The sequence below is a fragment of the Cynocephalus volans genome, chromosome X, assembly GCF_027409185.1.
Source record: "Cynocephalus volans isolate mCynVol1 chromosome X, mCynVol1.pri, whole genome shotgun sequence".
Lineage (NCBI taxonomy): Eukaryota > Metazoa > Chordata > Mammalia > Dermoptera > Cynocephalidae > Cynocephalus > Cynocephalus volans.
In genome coordinates, this window is record NC_084478.1 from 75,122,152 (window position 1) to 75,143,050 (window position 20,899).

General features: G+C 46.4%; 1 protein-coding gene across 1 annotated transcript in view; it reads left to right on the plus strand.

The window, feature by feature from the left end:
- The window catches only part of MSN (moesin), a 69,549-nt gene that overhangs the window by 25,373 nt on the left and 23,277 nt on the right, over positions 1 to 20,899 (plus strand). The window contains exon 2 of the mRNA XM_063083494.1: positions 20,375 to 20,458. Within this exon, the coding sequence (XP_062939564.1) occupies positions 20,375 to 20,458 (84 nt within the window). The remainder of the gene's footprint in view (positions 1 to 20,374; positions 20,459 to 20,899) is intronic.

Consider the following 20,899-nt stretch of genomic DNA (forward strand, 5'->3'; position numbering starts at 1 on the left):
AAATTGTTAATTGAGCTTGTGGTTTGGAGGGCAAGATGTGGCTTTATTAGCTCAAAAAGACAGAGTCAGCTTTTGGAGAAGTTATCTCAAGCTACATAGGGGCCAAAACTTATAAGATGGATGCCATATGTTCTCTTACCAATGCTCTTGCTCCCAACTCCCCAAGGGACTTTTCCAAAACAATAGGAGATTCACAGAGCCCGAGGGCATTATTTAGACTTTCTATGCCTCTACTTCCAGGAAGGTGGCCATGACCAAAACAAATGCTGTGAGGTAGTGGCTATAAACAGAGAAAACTGGGGCAGGTCAGGTCACCCTTCAGCCTTCAGCACATCCACTGGAGGTAAGGTATTTTCAAGAGTTGGTATTTTCTTAAGGCCTATGTGATAAAGCTTGTTCCTTGATTCAGGCAAGAGTTAGACTGGGCTGCAGGATTAGGTGTGTGGGAGCAGCAGGCTTGGTGGGACTGGGGTCATCCTGCTTAGGGGTGGCTGGCCAAAGTCCCCCATACCAGCCTAGCCAAAGACATGCCTCTCTGAAGGTTTGCACTTAGTGAAGTAGTGCTATGAAATGACATCTGCCTTCAGACTTCTCACCCTGGGCAAGGAGGCCCTCCCTGAATATTCAGATGGAATGTTTGGCCACATTCTTTGCTATATTTACAGGCTGGGAAAGGAAGACAAGGGGGAGCCAGGGAGTCAGCTGGTTATGGAGGAGTGAAGGGAGATTCAACAATGAGTGAGATCAGGCTCTGGAATCCCCTTGCCACCTCTTCCTCTTTGAGTTTGTTGGGGGAGCTTTTCCTATGGGTCTGAAGTCATTTTCCAAGTGGCCCATTAAATCATGATATTGTAGCAGAAATACGGATGCTTGCATCTAAAATCCATGTATAGTGAGACTTAGTGACATTTGGGATCCTTTTTGAAATATAATTTTATTGTATTTTTGGCATCTCCTGGTTCATTAATCAAGGAAGAACATTAGCATGTTGTCTTCCAGTCTCCAAATGTAGGAGAAGTTGCTAATTTGTGTTTTTCCAGAAAATTAATTTTTCAGGAAGTACTTTGGATCATCATCTATTTCTAGGCATGGATCCTCCAATGTGGAAGGTGCTTCCAGGGTTAGCTAGTCACCCTTCCTGTCTCCGTCTGTGAAACTGGGATATTTAATGTGGATTATTCAGCCTAGTCAGTCAGAGAACTCCAACTCCCTCTGCAGTCAACCAAAGCCTCCTCCAGGGAGGGGAAGTGTGGTAATAACATTATCTTTCCCCAGGCAGCTACGTGTTCTCTGAGAACAGGATGTGGAGAGGGCTGGGCCCAAGTCACACGGTGTGGGGGCAGGCGCGGGAAAGTGAGCTGGCAGTATGGCCATGAGGTTTGGTTCCTGCCTCCTTGTCTTTGAGAGACATGAAGCGCCCTGTATTCTCAAGTGTCCACTCACATATACATCCCATCCCCACCCATGGCACGTCTGTGTTCTTACCTTAAGGAAGATTATACCTGAGTATATGAGGCCCAACTCTTTGACCTGCAGAAGCTCAGTGATATGGAGTGGGACAGGGCTGCTCACTGTACCAGCCCATGCCTTGTGACTCCTGAAGCTGTAGGCAGTTTTGGCAAGGTTTTGTTGGTGATCCGGGCCCCAGTAGAGAATGGGGCTGCTTTGCTGCTCTTTCCCAGTGCTCGTCTTTCCCCACCCCCAGCATGGCTCTTTGGCACACTGAGGTGATTTGCATATTCAGTTTCCTTTCAGGCCCCATCCTCTTTTTCTCCCAGCCCCCACTGCTTTTGTGGGGGACCTTTGGAAATGTGCTGCCTGGGGTGGGGAAAAGAGGATGTTGCTAGCTTCCTGTGCAAGGGAGGGTGGGGCACCCGCCTTCCTGCCTGTCTGCCCACCCGCCCAGCTGCCATTCACCCAGTGCTTGAGGAACTGCCTGAAGAGTTCAGTTCAGAGTCACTAGAGGCTGAGGAGCTCTCTGGGGCACAGGAATGGGGCTTTGCTCATACTGGTCTCTCTTCACAGTTCTCCACCATTGGGATAGCTGGGCTACCTTTTCTTGGAATCACAATGCTGAAAGGACTTTTAGAGGCCAGCCAGTCTAACCATCTCATATTACAGATGGGGAAACTGTGCCCAGAGAGTCATATAATTCCTATGAAAAAATCAGTTGGCAGAGCTGGGATGAGTAGAATTCTAGGTCAGACCCAGAGCTCTCTCCTTCCTCCTAAAGTTGCTAATCCAGTGGGTTGCATACTATTTGGTGTAATTACATGGTGAGCTATAGCCCCCTTTCAACCAGAACAGCTCTATTTTTATGTACTTTATATTTTGAAGCTTTATGTGATTTTTCTGTTTGGGAGAGTGAGGAGGCAGGAAGCTGCTAAAAAATAACATCAAAATCCACTGAGCAAGACTTACCCGGTATAGTTGGGGATGCTCAGACTGAGAAAGGGAAGGAAATATCCCAAGGTTACTGGGACCAGACCCAGACCCAGTCTCTGAACTATCATTCTTGGTTGTTTGCTCCCAGCTAATGGTGTGGCTCCCTCTACCAGAAGAAGTATTGCCCCCCACCTTGTGCTGCCTTGCTCTTCTCCTGTCCCAAGGGGAATACTTTTTGTAGCACCCTAAGATAGGAGGCCACAAACCACTAGATTTCTTGGGTAAAATAAATGATAAAAGGCAAGCCTTTGAAAGGACCCTCTTGTAATCTTAAATATGAGAAACTTGGAAGGGTAAAGAACAGTTTACTTGTAGTTGCAGAGATCTGGGTTCTAGTTCTGTCTCCTTCACACTTGAGCAAGTTGCTTTTTACCTCACTGAACCTCCATTTCTTCCTTCTGTAAAGTGTTGCTGTGATTTGCACTGTTTGCCAATTCCCATTGGGTGAATACTCCCATCAAGGCTGATTTCAAGCTACCAATCTGAAGTCCTTGATGGAGGAGTTGGGAAGAGATGTGCAGGATCATCTCTAGTACAAGCTGGTTCCAGTGCGCCATTGCTAGTCACACTTATCTTAGACTCCCACCCTCAGCCCTCCAATCTGCTCACATCTGTATGTGAATACAGCAACCTCTCACCATTCCTCTTTTGTTTCCCAAGTTTCCAGAGCATCTAGAAAAGGGAGAGCGTCATTTAAAGTTTGCTCCTTGCCTGGAAGTTCTTCCAGGAAAGAGTGAATGTGGAGTGTTTAAGAGGAAGAGACCTCAAGAGGGCTTTGGTTGGGGCTCTAATTAGAACATTGTGATCAACATGTTTTGGCTACTGAGGTATCTGCATGGGCTGTTTCCTCCCGCCATCTGATTCTTAACTAGATGGGAGGATGGTTGAAGACTTTGGACAAAGGCCTGAGGGTTTGGTGCATTTAGCTTTCTGATTGGAGTTGTGAGGTCTTCTCCTTCTCTTGCCTACGGATCTTGCTGTGCTGGGTCCTTATATCAGGGTCCCTGTCATGAGGATCTCTGGGCCAGAAAGCATTTTGAAGGACCAGACCTGTGGTCTGATGCTCTCATTTCAACAGCATCTGTGCCAGTTGATGTTTCAACTTCCCAGATGGTAAGAATCACCTGGGGCACTTGTTAAAACACTAACTCCCAAGCCCCTCTTCTGGAGTGTTTGTTTCAGTAAGCCTGGGGTGACATCAAGGATCTGGGTTTTTTGACTATTGCTACAAATGATTCTTATGATCAGTTAAGTTTGGGAGATACCTTATTAGCACTGCACAACACTCCTACCAGGTTGGTATCGTTATGCCCACTTTACAAGTGGGGAGACTTGAGAGCTCATGGCCTGTTTTGTGGAGCTGGATCTTGAACTCAGGTTTTCATAATACAAAGCTATGTCTTCCTACTACAGAGATATTACTTTAGTGCATTGTAGTGTCTGTGGTGGTGGGTAGTGATGATTCCAGATAGGGAGAAGCAGGCATAATTCCTGCCTTACTTTACAAATAGGGAGATCAGAGTGCAGAGGGATTTGGGGGCAGTAGCAGGAATGACTGCGTCTTTGATCTTTTGTGGAGATGGGCTATGTTCATCCCTGGAGAGCCATTCACCAGGCCCAGTAGCCCAGATGTCTCCACAGTTGCTCTCACTGTCTTTTCCTTCCATCAGGCATCCCTCTAGTCATATTAACACCAGCTTGTGAGAGGTTGGTTGGTTCAGGGAGCTATGTTCTGTGCCAGGAGCTCCCAAATCTGGCTGGGCCTTGGAATTATTTGAGGCTCTTAACCTATGATGCCTGGGCCCTATTTCTGACTTAATAAATCAGAATCTCTGTGGGTGAGGTCAGGGCATCTGTATTTTTAAAATGTACCCAAGACGATTTTGATGAGCCAATTTGCAGACCCACGTGATCTTCCAGATATGAACTGAGGGAATTTGGAGGTCTTGGTGGGTTGTGGCGAGGGTTGGGGACTTGTGTATGTTGATGGGACATGACTGGAGAAAATGGCAAGGCAGATTCCAGAATGAGGAAGGAAGATCTTGCAGCCTTTGAGAAGGATAAGGTAGCGCAGGTGCTCTTTTGTGTTCTGCCTCTCCTTAGGGCTCTGCTTCTTGGGGAAAATCCCCATCCCTCCTAAGAGAGAGAGCATTTAAAATGATGCAGGGATATATGTGTGTCCAACTATTGTGTATGGCTTCACATTGTATAGTCAAGTAGAAATATAATCACATTTTAGAGTTTGTCCCCAGAGTGAAAGAGTCCTCTATGCTAGAAGGGCTCTTTGGAGGTCTTTTTGAGCAGCCCCTAGTCCTCTGTAATCAAACGGGTTTCTGTTTTAAGTCATTTCTGACAGGTCGGATATTTGTAATAATATGGTTAAAAGGAGAAGAATTTTTAGTAATCATCACATTCTACTTATGATGTGCCAAGTACTTTTATGTCTATTATTTTAACTTAAATCTCTCAATAACCCTTTAGTGAGGCTGATATTATTAGACCCATTTTATTGATTAGGAAACTAAGGTTTAGAAAGAGGAAAGTCAAATAGGCTCCAGAAGCCGCCTCCTACTATACCACACTTTGCCCCTCAAAGAGCTGAGACTATTATTTCTGGGACAAGGGTTCCAATTTTGTGGGTTCCCTAGATAACAGGTTTGGCTGTCAGCTCACAAGCAAGGTAGGTAGGAAGCCAACCATAGCCTAGTCCTGGAGTTGAAAACAGATTTTTGACTAGGCCTGGACGCCTCCTCCATCCCTACAAAATTGACTGATCCTGGCTTTAGCAATTTTCACATCCAGGGACACAGCACAGAGCAGAATTCTCAAGATCAATGGATGGAACCCAAGCCAGGGCTTGGATCAGTTCCAGTGTGCTTCAGAGATGTGATGCTGGAGGTTGCTGGGGTATATTTCTGAGCAGAGGGAGTAGGGCCCTCTTCTGGTGCCCAGAGCACAGCTGACATCTTTGGGTAGCCGAAAATGCTCTGTATTTACAGTCTACAAGTACTTCCTGTGAAATTTGCAGGCAGGAAGCTGGGTCAAGCAGGAAAATGATGTGAGAGAGTAAAGTCCAGCTGGATGTGGCCCCAGACAGGCTTCACCCATTTGGAGACTTTATCAACGATGGGCCTGTTCCCCTTTTATTTCAGCAGCTTTGAAGTTTTATGGGAATTGAAGAAATCTATTGTTCTTGGCTGCCTGGATACAAACCATTCTTCAAATTCGCTGCCTCTTTACCTGCTCTGCACCCCCATCAGCCCCCAGCTTGGGTCTTTGCTTGCTCTCCAACATTTTGCAAAGGAAGCTGTCCTAGAAACAAGGGCTCTCTGAGTTTCCTTTCATGTTGTTATAAGATATTTAGTTACCGAGAATGGGTGGTAGTGAATGTCTCATCCTGAAAGTTGGGCCTACCCTCTATTGAAAGCTAGACTTTCAAGCAGTGCCAGCTTGGAGTTTTTCATGGAAACAAGCAGGTCCAGCATCTTCCACATAGTCTCTCCAGATCAACAGTAGCATACGTGAAGTATCTACTGTTGTCTAAGTGCCAGGATGGCACTATGACTTACTTAATAGGCTAGTGGATCAAAATCCAGATTTTGAATCTCTGCTCTCACACTGCCTAGCAGCTGTGTGGCCCTGGGCCAGTGCCTCCCTTTCTCTGGACCTCAGTTTCCCCAGCTGTATATTGAGGGATTTGAATCAAATGATCTCTGAGGTCCCTTTCAGGTCTGACAGTTTGAGATTCTGGACTGTTTATTGTCTTGGAGAACAGGGATGAGAAATTCAGAAGGGAGAAGCCAGATGAGATTGTAGGATGAGTGGATTGAAATCATGAGGAAGTGTAAAGAGTAGGAATGGCTGTGCTAAGGAGCTGGTGGGGCAGCCCATATGCCTGGGAAGGAGAGATGAGCTGGGGTGGGGAGAGTATTTGCTCCTGGGATATGTTTTGACTAAACTGATTTTGAAAGTAAGACCTGGAATTAGGTGCAGACACTAAGGAGCTAGTTTCGTTCCTCATCTTAATATGTGGAAAGAAAAAAGGTGGACTCTACCTGGGCCTGAGGTTGAGCAAAAGACCTTGCAGTTAAGGCTGGATTAATGAAGAAGCTGCTGCTTGCTGAGGTGACATTACTGTTTATGATTTTTTTCAGCTTTGGCTTCTGCCCTGAGCTCTCCTTCCACAGTGACAAGGTGGTTATATTCTCATTGCTAAGGGGGTTTAGTACCCCAAACATATGGTAATTGGAGAAGTTACATCCAGTCTCCTATATGCCCTTGTCTTCCAGTTGAAATGCTTCTTGAGGAGTTTTTGGAGGGCAAGGCTGGGCCAAAGCAAATGAAAGGGGCTTCTTGTCTACCATTCCCTCTGGAGCAGTTGGAATGGTTAAAGTACTACCACTGACCCATTAAGGTGTGGGTGTGGGTGTGGGTGGGGTTGAGTGTGGTTCTCCTTTCTAGAAACTACTAGGAAAAAGCACAGGCATAGGAAGGGTTAACCTCAGGCAGGTTTTACCAGCTGTGTTAAGGGTCTGGAAATGGACAGATAGAGATCAGAGCAGATAACTGTACCAGGTACAACTTCCAAGTCAACAGGGGAAGAGGCTGAATTGCTGGGAAGTGAGTGAGTCAGTGGAGAGGGAGGAGAGGAGGAGGAAGAGAAGGAGAATTGCTCTTAGGCTAGATATTCAAAGCAACCCTTGTTTTTCCCCTTATGGAAAACAGCTGCATGAGGCAGTGCTGTCATCCCAAGAGGCAAGCCCTGCCCTGCTCTGCCCTGGCCCCAGCCCTGGCCCCAGCCCTGGCAGCAGGAAATGGTGGGTGCTGGAGCCTAAATAATGGCGATTGGCCTCTGAGCTGATGAAGGAAGTTTGGGTGACACTGTGGTGACTACTCTCTGGCTAGGGCAGAAACTGGATTTCTGGGGTTGCCCTGGCAGGGCTCATCCTTTCTCTGGCTCCCCTCCCCCACTTATACTTGCCTTCTTCACACCAGCAGCCCCACTGAAAACCTATAGGGGGGTGGGCCCTTGGGGAGGAATGGGGAGGTGGCAGATGGGAGGTAAGGTCATTGCGCTCAGACCCAACTGGGCTAATTCAGCCAGGCACGGGGGCCTTCCCAGACAGTGCTTCCCAGATGTGCCCAGGCTTCCTATGCCAGAATGTTTGAGCCTTGGCCAAAATAGTTGCCAAGGTGGTGACTGAAGACAGCAGTGAAATCAGCATGACCAGAGAGGTGGGTGGAGTTCTGCAGGGAGTTCCAGGAATGTCCAGAAGGCCCGCCTCCACCACTTGCTGGCTGAGTAAATGTGGCCTCAGTCATGTTAAGTGGGTGATAGGGCTGGTGCATAGCTGGCATTCAGTAAATGTTCATTTCCATTCTTCTGTCACTTGTCTTTCTGTATTTCAATTTTTTAAAATTTTTTCGTCTATGAAGTGGGGCATGTAATGTCTGTCCCCTACAGCTTGAAGGTCCCTGTTTCAGGCAGGTTATTTGTGATTATTTGATGCTCTTTTTGTTTTCTCCTCTGACTTTCTCAAACTTCTCTCCAGGAAAGAGCCATCTTGTAGTTCAGTGAGACACAGGGCAGGTAAGGGGAAACCATTGTCAGATGCCCTCGCTGTTTCTGGGCTACCGCTCACCTGGATGCTCCTGTCTCTAAGGAAGGAGAGGGTTCCTTACCTTATTTGAAGCTGGCAGGCCCAGAGACCAAAGTACCCCAGCTGCTGCTGCCAAGTAGAAGGTAGCATCTGGCCTTGTTATTTTTGTGTCTCAGGCCAAGATCCCTGTTTGTTTGTTGAAGGCTTTGGACGTTGGACCACTGAGATGGGTTTGTTAGTGCTCAGTGAAGGGCTTGGTGTGGGAAATTTCTGTGTTCAATTGTTCAGTAAATAACAGTGGGTTAATTGTTCTTGAGCTCGGAGTGGGAGGGCTGGTGTGTGCGAGAGGATGACACCCCCTCACCCCTGCTAAACACATACCCAGACATTTTTGTTGTTGTTCCTTAAATCCATAATGTTCTCCAGAGACACAGTCTTGACCTCAAGCTGTGCTTAGATCCTCAGGGCCCAGCTTAGATCGGAAGCTAGCTGTGTAAACAGTTCTATTCTGGGGACCATGTCTTGAAATGCTACCCGACCCAGGTCGACTCCTCTACTCCTGCTGAGCTGAGATGCTGCCTGAGAACTTTCTGCTGACTTTGGAGGCTTCATTTTCAGGTTCTTGCCTCCCAGAATAGACCAGTTTCTTCTTAGTGAGAGAACAGAGGCCAGGCCCAAAAGCAGGGCAGTGGGTACCCATTAAGGGTGAGCATCCAGTGGGCCCTGTGTTGCAGTGGGTCTGGGACTATAACTCATCCTGCAGACTTGGGTCCCAGACTGATGTAAGAGAGAACAAAGGGACCTTCTCTAATCAGGACTCCTTCCCTACCTATCACCTTCAGGCCCTAGTTATGTTATTACCCTTACTCCCCCCTACCTCCTACACACACACACAGAAAATAGGGGAGCACAGACCCAAGGCCCTGTCCTCATGACTCACATTTTCTTCTGAGTTAAATGGTGGCAAGAATGGAAGTTCCTTTCTGTTTGTTTTTCATTCTAAGTTTTTTAAAACCTGAGATTATTTCTCTCCACAATAAAATTGAGGAAACCTCAGGCTGTTATCCCTGGAGAAGGAGCCACAGAGGAATGGTAGAAACCTTGAGTAGGGATTTCAGGGAAACAGGGTCCAGTTGGGTTTCAGCTGGTAACATGCAGATTTTAGGAGAGCCCTTGTTCCTGGGTGGTGCTCTCTCTAGGAGGGAGGAAGCACGGCCAGCACTAGCCTCTCTGACATGCTTATTCCTAACCCTGGATAATCCCTTCTCTACCAAATGATTTATTTAGGAAACTTTTCTTTCTTTCATTGTCTTTCTTTCTTTCCTTGCCTTCCTCCCTCCCTCCCTCCCTCCCTCCCTCCCTCCCTCCCTTCCTTCCTTCCAATATAATTGATTATACATATTTGTGGGGTACAGAATTGACTATCAGTACTTGTCTACAGTATGTGATGGTCCAGTCAGAATAATTAGCTTATTCATCGTTACAGTATGAAATCATTCTTTGTGTCCATTAACCAATTTCTCTCTGACAGCTTTCTCCCTCCCACTCCCCCTTTCCCACTTCAAGTAACCCTAGTTCTGTTCTCTCCTGAATGTTCAATCTATTGTTGTGATTGTTTTCTCTCTTCCTTCCTTCCTTCCTTCCCTTCCTTTCTTCCTTCCCTCCCTCCCTCCCTCCCTCCCTCCTCCCCCTCTCTTTTATTTAATTTTTAGGTCCCATTTGTGAGTGAGAACATGTGGTATTTCTCTTTCTGTGCCTGGCTTAGTTCACTTCACATAATTTTCTCTAAGTTCATCCATGCTGCTGCAAATGGCAGAATTTCATTCGTTTTTAGGGCCGAGTAATATTCCATTGTGTATATATACCACATTTTCCTTATCCAGTTGTCTGTTGATAGACATTTAGGTTGGTTACATATCTTGGCTATTATAAATAGAATTGTGATAAACACGAGAATGCAGATATCCCTTCAACATGATGCTTTCCATTCCTTTGGGTATATACCCAGTATTGAGATTGTTGGATCCTATGGTAGTTCTATCTGTAGTTGTTTGAGAAACCTCCATACTGTTTCCCATAACTGTACTAATTTACAGTCTCACCAACAAAGTAGAAGAGTTCCCCTTTAATAAACATCTCTTTAACAAATATTTGAGTACCTACTATGGGCCAGCACTGGGCCCCACCCTTGGTCAGTGCCCTGAAGATGCTAGATTGACATGACCTGCAGTTCACATGATCTGCAAAAGACACTGGCTTATTTCCTTTGAAAATTCTTCCCAACGGTGTGAATCAAGGGGAACTCCTAGGCTGGGTAATGTTTTACTGGGGTCTCACCCCTTTCCTTAGTTTCCTTCCAAGGCAATTTTTTCCAAAAAACCCAGTTCTGATTCTGCTCCAATCTGCTCAGAACCATTAGGCTGGCTGGCCACTGCCAACAAGATTAAGGCCCAGCTTCCCAGCATAGCATTCAAAAACCTCCATGTATGTTCCCAGCCTCTCCACCCACCCTTTACTCTGCAGGCCTCATTCACCTGGATTAGGCCTGCATACTTGCTTCTAAGTGGGCCCTCTGCATCCCTGCCTCCTTCTGGGCCATTATACATGTTGGTTTTCTCTTCCTGGGACATTTGGGTGCTCTTCACCCTACCCCCACAGTTTCCTTTTTCCAAAATCCAGGTTGTCCTTAGAGACCAGTGCAGATACCACTCTGAACTGTGGTTCCTAATTTCCACAAAAGGTTTCCTCTGTTCTTCTGCTATGGCACTTCTCAAGGTCTCCCTTGTACATTATAGTTTTCCTGCTATTCAATAAATGCCTTGAGGTCAGGCACTCCAGTTCTACTCCAACCATAGTTCTTTAAATATTGTGTTCCATTTTGATTGGGTGTACCATACATATAGAGGAGGATCCTTAACCTGGAGCCCTCGGACCTCCATGGAGTCCATGGATAGAATTTGAAGTGGGAAGGATCTATGAATTTGGACGGAGGAAAATTACGTATTTGTTTTCACTCGTCTCTCACTTGTAATTTAGCCTCTTTTTCAATTATGTATGTAGGCAAAATATTCGGTACTAACAGTACCTATTACTTTGTCACCAATGGAAATCTAAGGTATTTTTATATCAAGATTTAGTTACTGTAGATTTTTCAAAATATCATTTATGCTCAATACAAATTTGAAATTACAGTAGCAATAATTAACTAATATGACCCAGTGCTAAGTAATTATTTAATATGATAATAAATAATCAAAAATTACTAAATTTTGATAACTATTTCAACATTATTGGTCTCGTATCTGAAAGAAAGTGAACCAAGATGCCAGGTACCTTTCACGCTTTCTTAGAGAAAGAAATCTGCTCGGCTGTGCTCAAAATGGAGGACAGCCCGGGACTGTCCTGGAAAAGGGGACAGCACCAGGTGTGGGGGTGGTAGAGCTTATATAGTGTGCCAAGGGCTGGCTGATACCATCAAGGAGGGTCATTATGCTAATGTGGATCGGTGTGGAGAACTGCGTCCTTGCAGAAGCAAAAGGGGTTTCTGTTTAAGTCAAGAGGCTCTCTGAAAGGGAAGGGGGGAGGGGAGGAGGTAGGAGGCGCCATTTTGTACTTGGGCTTGTCTAAAGTGGTGCTGGTTATGTTGCAGATCTATTATTCCTGCCTTTAAGTATAAGAAAAAGGGGGAAAGGGCGGAGGTCTCATTCTTCTGAAGCTACTTCCTGCTGGAGATGGGTGAAGATATGGAAAAAATAAAAGATTTAGGTGGTGGGGTATTTATTGGTTTTGGGTGGGGAGGATGTATTCCTCCGGGGAAGGGTTGCTGATTCTGAGGGGCTGATATCCTCCTTGAAGGAACAATATGGCAACTTTTGGGTTGGTGAAAGCCTGTATACATTCCTGCAAGAAATTAGAGAAACACCAAAAGAGACAGGGGCCAAAAAGTAGGATGAGTTCCAGCACAGTTAGGGTCCTAGTAGGGGCATAAGCCCAGGGTATCCAAGGGTTCAGTGAAGTGGTTTAAGTTGTTTTGGATCACCCTAGACTCATTTACATAATAACAGCATTTCTCCCCCAAGAAGAGGCAGGTGCCTTCCTTCTCCGCTGTAAGGAAGTAAAGGGCCCGACGGTTCTGTCGCTGTTTCTGTAAAGCAGCTGTCACGAGTGAGGTGACCTGTCACTGGAGGGAGGAGATGCTGTCTATGCTTAGTTCTTCTGAGAGTTTTTGATAGAATTGAGAGGCAGTAGCAGGGCCCGCTATGCCAGTTCCAGTTGCAGGAAAGATCCCTGCCCCAATTAAAAAGGTACAGTTAGTGCCCTACGGAAGCAGGGGCCACTTCCTGAGAGGGAGGGCAGAAGTTAGTCCCAGTCCCGTCTCCATCCCTTCATCAGTCTAGAGGGTGATGTCAGGGACTAGCCAAACGAATATGCAATAAATCGCATTGGGGTGGGTGGGGGCAGGCAACAGGATAGCATAGTTTTACAAAGGAAATACATTCTGGTTTTAGGGCATGGATGAGGAGCAGGTAAGTGAGTGCTAGCATTTGGTGTTAGTGAGGCAGAGTGTGGGCAGGCCCCACAGAATGCTGACAGTCCCCACTGAGGTGAGATTAGAGGAAAGTGAAGAGATGTTTGTGGAAACATTGCAGGCTGCATCGATAGGGAGGGGGATGACCACAAAAAGTTTCTCACGAAGTGGGAGACAGATGAGTCGCTCGGGGACCAGTCTGATTTGCTGAGGACTGCATCATCCCTGCAGAACTGGAACCTCCATGTCCCAGGTAAGGGGGAGCATTGAGATAGGAGGAAAAACAAGGGAAGGATGCAAAGGGTTAGGGAGCCAAAAGAATTTAAAGGAGACATTGCCACAATGAAATTGCTAAGAAGCATCCTACTGATAGGAGGTAAAGAAGTACCAGGAGAAATTTTCCTATAATGTTACAATCTTTTGGGGCAGCTTCTGCCAATCCTATAGCAAGTACTAGAGCAGATAGTATACTAGCAGCTCTTGTGCGAGGGACGTGGAGCGGGCCTGCAAGAGTAAGAGAATAATTGCCAAGGGAAAGATCATCCTTCTTCTGTGATTGGGGGAGGAGTGAAGGTCCTGGAGATTTTCAATTTTGTGGGTCCTAAAATGGAAGAAGTGTAAGGAGATGTTGGGTTGAGGGTTGAGCAGATGGACCCCTCTGGCTTGGTGTTAACAGATTTTTGGGTTAAGTCTCAGGTGCTAGTTTTACCAAGGATGAGTGATACCAAGGGGCCTTTCCGAGTACCTTTACTGCCGTGGAGGTGGTGAGAAGTACTGTATAAGACCCTTCCCAACATGGTGAGAGGGGCTTTGGGATTCGGGTTTTAATATACACTTGCTGTCCCGGGCTCAGTTTAAAGTCTGACGGGGTGGTGGGGAAAGGATGAGGTAATAGAAGGTTGGCCTGTTCCGTAAGAAGATCCTTAATGAGCGAAAGAGTAGGGAGATACTGGCCTAAAGGCAATGAGCTGGAAGGGAGATGTGTGAGAGTGAAGGGCCTACCATACATAAGTTTGAGGGGCTAAGGTCTGTATGCTTGCAGGGGGCAGCAAACGAGAGATGATTTCTGAGGTGAGAGCGTGTGTTACTGCTGTATCATCCTCTGAAGTACAGGGAAAAACCTCAATCCAACCTGAAAAGGTATCTACTAATATTAGAAGATAGTGTGTCCTTTTGTGGGAGAGTAAGGTGTCGTAGGGGTTCACAGCCTATATGAACTGAATTATGGAAGTCTAAAAGGATTTGCTCAGCTTGTTTGTGTGGTAGGGAGGACATAGCGACTGGAGAGAGTATATCAGTTGTCCTTTCTCTGTGATCCCAACCATTGGAGGTATTGTATTTCTTGGAGTGTGTATTGGGATAAGGGTGTAGGGGCCGTGAGAAGGACCTGAGCAGGAGAGGAAGAGTGGGGGCCTGGTGATTGAGCAGCCTGTTTTGTGGTTAGATCTGCCAGTTTGTTTCCCTGGGCTATGGGGTCATTGGAGGTTTGGTGTGCTCTGCAGTGTATAACCCCAGCCTCCTTTGGAAGTTGTGCTGCCTCAATAGCTTGTGTTAGATTTACTATGGCATAACCCACCCAGGGGGCAGGCGTGGAGGTGGCACTCCCATCTATGAACCATGTAATGGAATGCGGGGAGATGTGTGGAAAGGGGTTGACAAAGAGGTCTAAACCTCCTAAGGGTCATGAGTGTTTTGGGATGAGAGTGGCTGGATCTAACGGAGAGTGAGGTTTAAGGAAAACTTGGAGTTTTCAATGAAGGTAAGGTGAATAAATTGTAGGTGGGAATGGGAGAGAATTGACTTGGCCTTATGGCTGAGAAGGTCTTGACTGTTTGTAGTCTAAAAGTTAGTTTAGAGCTTTCTTGAGCTAAAAGGGTGGCTGCCACCAAGGACCATAAACAGGGGCCCATTCTCGAGCTGTTGTGTCTAGTTGTTTAGAGAGGTTTGTAACCAGGGAGAAAATATCTCCTGCCTTTTGTCCCAAAACCCCGACTGCCAATCTTTGGGTTTTGGTGACGTATAGGATAAAAGGACGAGATAGGTTTGAGAGAGATAGAGCTGGGGCTGCGAGGAGAGTGGCTTTTAATCACTGGAAGGGAGAATGAATGGACTTTGTGGGGTCTAAAGGAATGGCAGGATCCCCTTTGGCTGCCCCATAAAGTGGTTTTGCTAGCACGCCAAAGTTAGGAATCCATAGGCAAAGATATCCTGCAAGCCCCAAGAAAGAAAGGATTTTACCTTTTGCAGTAGGAGTAGGGAATTCAGAAATTAGACTCTTGAACTGAAGGAGAAGAAACTTGGGCCTTGTTGGGGGACACTTGATATCCCCTGGAGGCCAGGAAATTAAGGAGAGCAACAGTGTGGGCCTGTGAATCCTCATCGGAGGGGCTACAAAGGAGAAGGTCATTCACATATTGTATTAAAGTGCTAGAGATTAGGGAAAGTTCAGATAAGTCTTGAGCTAAGTCCTGGCTGGAAAGTGGGGGCTATCCTGAACCCCCTGTGGCAGTACTGTCCAGGTGAGTTGTTGGGAATGGCGTGTGTCAGGATTAGTCCTGTACTAAACAATATGAGCCGTTAGGCTTTATAACCAGAAGGATGGGTGTATTAAAAGGCGAGAGGGTAGGCTGTGAGAGATGAGAAGAAAGGAGTTTGTGTACGATGGGTTTTAAGCCTATTAGATGTTTGTTAGTGATGGGGTATTGTGGGACATCAGGGAACAAAGAGGGATTCAGCAATTTAACAAGGGTAGGGGAATGGTGCATAGCAATGGAGGGAGAAGAATCGTCCCATACTAGGGATTAACCTTGTCCGAGGGGGAGGGGAAGTTGGAAGCCTCAGGGGCCAGGACTGGGTGCAGCCTGTAACAGGAGTATTGTAGCCGGAGTTAAAGTGTTTAGGGTAAGAGTAGCTTTGAATTTGAAATGAATGTCCCATCCCAGTAAGGGGCTGGGCATTGAGGCATTATTAAGAATCTGTGTGTGAATTGAATGTGATGTAGGGTGAAGGAAAGGGTTTGAGTCATCCGTGGGCAGTATTCTGATCCTGTGACCCCTACTACTGTGATAGAGGATGGGGTTGTTGGTCCTGCATACTTAGGAAGGGTAGAATAAATGGCCCCTATATCAATGACAAAAGAGATCAGTTTACCTGCCTTGAGGCGAGTTACCCTGGGCTCACACGTGGTGACCTCCGTGGGGGCCTTGGGCCATGGGCATCGTCAGTCCTCCTCCTGGGCAAAGCCGAGAAGTTCCGGTAGAGATGGCCATGAAACCAAAGGCTGTAGGTTGGGGACTGGGCCACTTCCTCTCTGGCAAGTGGCACAGTCAGTCCCCCAGTGACCTGGCCGTTTGTAGTGAGGATGGGTCACGACAGGCCCATACTGAGTGGCCCAGTTGACTGCATTTGAAGCAGTTCCCAGGTGGCTTGCTCCTGGAGGCAGCCAGCTTTGGAGTATGTGAGCCACGGATGGCATTAGCCAGGAGCTGGTATTTGGCCTGATCTCTTTTATTTTTTTTTCCGAATATTAGGGGCTGATTGGGTAATGAAATGTGAGTGTAAGAGGGCCATGCCTGCAGGGGAGTTTGGATCTACACATGTGTATTCATGTAAAGCCTCAGAGAGGTGGGTTAGGAACTTGCTGGGATTTTCAGTGGATCTCAGTGTGATTTCTCTAAGTTTGTCATAATTGACTGACTTGTGAGTAGCCTTTTGGAGGCTGTAAATCAAGTCTGTGATCATGTTATCCTGGAGATCTCGATCCCCATGGCCAGCCTGGTAGTTCCAATTTGGGTCTGTGCAAGGAACAGCAATGGCTCCCACAGGCCGCCTATTATTTTGAGCATGTACCTGAGCCGCCATCCAGACCTGCTCCCTGTACATGGACTTGGACAATTCCTTCTGTCCCAGCCACTTCACGGAAGGGTTATAAAAAGCCGGAGCTGAGGTGGGGTTGTTACCTGACAAAGGGGGAGAAGGGGAGGAGTTGGGCTGAGGATGAGCATCAGGAAGCCAGGTGTGGGGAAGAGAGAGAAATGTGGAGGGCCAAAGGATCAGAAGATTGATCCGAGTCTGGAAGGATAGGTTGAGCATAAGCTAGGAGAATTTGAGACATAGGACAGTTTTGACAGAGAGAAGAATGCGTTCAGAAATAGGAAAAGGCCTGAACAAGGAAACTCTACAGCTTTTGCCATTTCAGTGAGTGTCTATATCGAGTGCCATCTTGTGGCCACTGGGATCCATTGTAACGAGGCATTTGAGTTTTAATGTCTCCCTGGAGGCTGAGAAATTGGCCAGGAGATGGCCCGGAGGCATAGTGCAGCCCAGAGGCATAGAGCAGCCCAGAGGCATAGAGCAGCCCAGAGGCATAGAGCACGGAGTACAGTAGAAAATGGGATGGGACGTTTAGGTTCAATGTCTCCCTGGAGGCCAAGAAATTGGCCAGGAGATAGCCCAAGGGCATAGAGCATGGAGGTTTGGATCTTGAGGATCCTGTGTAGAGGGCGAGAAAGGGCAGTCAGTCCTGGTAGAAGAAGAATGCCAGCAAAGGGCGTCCCCTTTGGTGCCCACCTTCTTTTCAAGAGAAAAGCCAATGACTGGCTAGAGGTACATCCTTCAATAGCTGGGGGGCATGAGAAGAGTTCCCTCGGCCAGGTGCCTGGGCTTCGTAGAGACCAAAGTCATAGAGAGTCATCGGGAGAACCATAGAAGTAGGCAGGACAGACCCACTGACTCACCCTGAATTGAGGTCAGTGTTGGATGCATTGGTCTGAAATGGCAAAAGTAGAGAGTCCTGGAGGCATCTAGTTTTGGCAGGCCCAGGAAGGGCAGCCGAGGGCCAATCACCCCAAAAGAAAAGGGATCGTCCACAATGCTGGCCAAAACCCTTCAGGGTTTTGGCACCATAATGAAAGAAAGTGAGCTGAGATGCCGGGTACCATTCAAGCTTTATTAAAGAAAGAAATCTGGCTGGCTGTGCTCAAAATGGAGGACAGCCCGGGACTGCCCTGAAAATGGGGGACAGCACCAGGTGTGGAGATGGTAGAACTTATATAGTGTGCCGAGGGCTGGCTGATACCATCAGGGAGGGTCATTATGCTAATTTGGATCGGGGTAGAGAACTGCATCCTTGTGGAAGCAAAAGGGGTTTCTGTTTAGGTCAGGAGGCTTCTCATAAAGGGAAGAGGGGAAAGGGGGGAGGAGGTGGGCAGCGCCATTTTGTATTTGGGCTTGTCTAAAGTGGCGCTGGTTATGTTGCAGATCTATTAGTATCTACTTTATTTTATGCATTACAAACATTCTGAGAAGGGGTCCATATGCTTCACTAGACCGGCAAGAAGGGTCCATGACATAAAAAGGTGAGGATATAAAATGTCCCCATCACCATATGTGTGTACTATGCTGTATTTCTTTATCTCTTTTATTACCTTGCTTGGTACCTGTTCATTTAGCCAACATCTTGTGAGTACCCACTGAGTCTTGGCTAGTGGAGAGGTAATTCTAAGTATGAAACAAACCTTGAGGTGAGAATGAAGTCCAATGCATTAAAAAGCCCACTGTCCTCTTTCCACTCTCTCCTGTCCCCTCAGTCATTGGTGTTTTGAGGTCACCCTGACCCAGCTCAAGGGTGATTTGAGGCTGGATATAGCATGGTAACCCCCAAATTCCAGCCCATTGGGCCCCATTTTCCCTACTTTACGAGGGCCCATTCTACAAATGTCACTGGATTGGCAGGAAGCCTATGGTAACATGGAATCAAACAGTCAAGATGCTGCACTCCCACTGGAGTACTTGCCTTACTTGTTCCTGCCTTCAGGGCCTTTCCTGTCCCATTGTCAATCCTGAAATAGATTTCCTCCCTGGCTCCCTGGTGAGATTTATTTACAAAGTTGTTCCCTTGTCCTGGTCCTCATCAGAATTGTTTAGCTGGCAAAATGTCTGTCTGGCACCCTCTTTCCTGCTACCTGATCCCTGCACTCAGGAAAGGCCTGGAGGTTCAAAAGAGTGATAGGGCTTAACATCTTATGCATGCCATGGGGATTTGCATCTTTTACAATTCTATTTCTTGTCTTTTCCCCCAACAGTATACATAGTATGTGACCATCTTAGAAAATATAGATTAGATTTTTTTTTTTTTTTTTTTTAGTTTAAATAAGGGAGAAAGCACTCATAAGATCACCATCCCCAAACCAAGCCTGATCAACACTTGGACATGATTCTAATTATCTCTCTATGTATACTTTTTACAAAGTTGAGCTCATGTACTGTATGAAATTCTGTTGTTTATACTTTCTCACTTAATATTATTAAAGTATCTTCCCTGGGTATGAAATAGTCTTCATAAAGATTTTTTTTTTTTTGTGACCGGTAAGGGGATCGCAACCCTCGGCTTGGTGTCGTCCACACCGCGCTCAGCCAGTGAGCACACTGGCCATCCCTATATAGGATCCGAACCCGCTGCCTCGGCGCTCCCAGCACCGCACTCTCCCGAGTGAGCCACAGGGTCGGCCCCTTCATAAAGATTTTATATGACCATGTAACAAGCCATCTTATGTCTGTGCAATATAGATTAAGTAAAATGTCTAACAATTAAGAAAGTTCATCTTTGATTTCTTTTACTGGGAGACTTTTGTACTTTGTAAGAGGAATTTAGCATATTGGTTTACGTTGTGAGGTTTGGACTTAGGCCTGGATTCAAACCCCGTCTTCCCCACTTAACTAGCAATGTGACTTTAGGCAAACATCTATTTCTTCATCCTTAGTGTGGAGACAATACTCTCTACTTAACAGGCTGATTGTTGCTATCAAATTGGATAGTACATAGGAAGTGCCTAGTGAGTAAAGTCTCAGTACATGAAAGCTGCTGCCTATTGTTACTATTACTGCTGCTACCATCACTACCAAGTTTTCAGCCAAAGGGGAAAATTTCTAATGATGAAATTTCAGCTATCACTGACCTAGGTTAGGGGATCTATTTGTAAAGGTGGTGGGTACTTTCTCTAGTGCCTGTGAAATCATGTGGGTAGCCACCTGTTATTTTGGTCAGGGCCTGTCCCTGTCCCTTTGTCTCTCTGTTGACTTGTCTTTGGTAGCACCTCCATGCTACCCACACCCACCTCTGCTGAGCCCTCTTTCCTCTCTTGTGCCTAGGGAGGCCAATGAGACATAAGTACAGGAAGCATTAACAATGCAAGGCAGTATATAGAGCCACGGACGTCAGCACTGAAATGGTCCTAGGAGAATCTTTAGTTTAATTGACTGCCCCTGACCCCATTCCTGCCCTTGCACAGATGAGGGAAACTAAAACCCGGGAAAGGGATAAGAGTTATCCAAGATTGTAGATTGAGGCAGTTACAGTGCTAGGCTTGGAACCCAGTGTTCTTTATTGTTCCCTTAACTTGCCTCTGCAATTATCTACCAGTGCTGTGGATAATCCAGGCTGTAGATCAGAGGTGAGAAGAGAATGCTGTAGGCTGGAGCTGGCCAGTGTAGGTGGTAAAGACTTCCTGAAAGAACTACAGTCAGCACTTGCTTCCTCTTGGTAGTAGGCTAGTTTGCATTCTTGTTTGCTCCTTGGTAAACATTGCTCTGTGGCTATCTTTTTTCAATAAGCTGGTTGGGAGCAGGGGCTGGGTTATTGCTTGATTGTGTCAATATTCCCCCTTCCTCTCCACCAGTATCTAACTTGTTCAGGTTCTTAGCATCTTAGTTTCTTCCTCTATGGTTGGACAGAGACACTTGTCTCAGTCTCTACTGAGCACAGAGCCAGATGACTAACCTGCCTCCTTTGATCTTGTCCTAGATCAGTGTGCGTGTAACCACCATGGATGCAGAGCTGGAGTTTGCCATCCAGCCCAACACCACTGGCAAGCAGTTGTTTGACCAGGTAAGGGAGGGATTTGTTGCTCCTTAGCCTCCTACCCTTCTCCCAATAAGTCTAACCACAATGCCAACCATCCAAGCCTTCTGCCTCTTGTCAGAGAATCTCTTTTCCTACTCTCTCCTCCAAGATAGATCAAGGAAAAGGCTGACCCCAGCCTTAGAAAAAAGGCAAAGTTTAGCTTTGGCAACCTGCACCCCCATAACCCTGATTAATCCTATCCTTGTTCCTGAACAAAGGTGAAAAGAGAAGGGGGGTATTATTCTGTGCTAGGTGCTCTAAAAACATTAGCCCATGCCATCTTCCTTTCAGCTCTGAAGGATGTAAATGATCTCTTCTCCATTTTAATGATGAGGCTCAGAAGTTAAATAACTTAATTTCACCTAGCTGATATCTGGCTGAGATTTGAACTGCACTGTACCACACAGCCTCTGTCACATTTTTTTT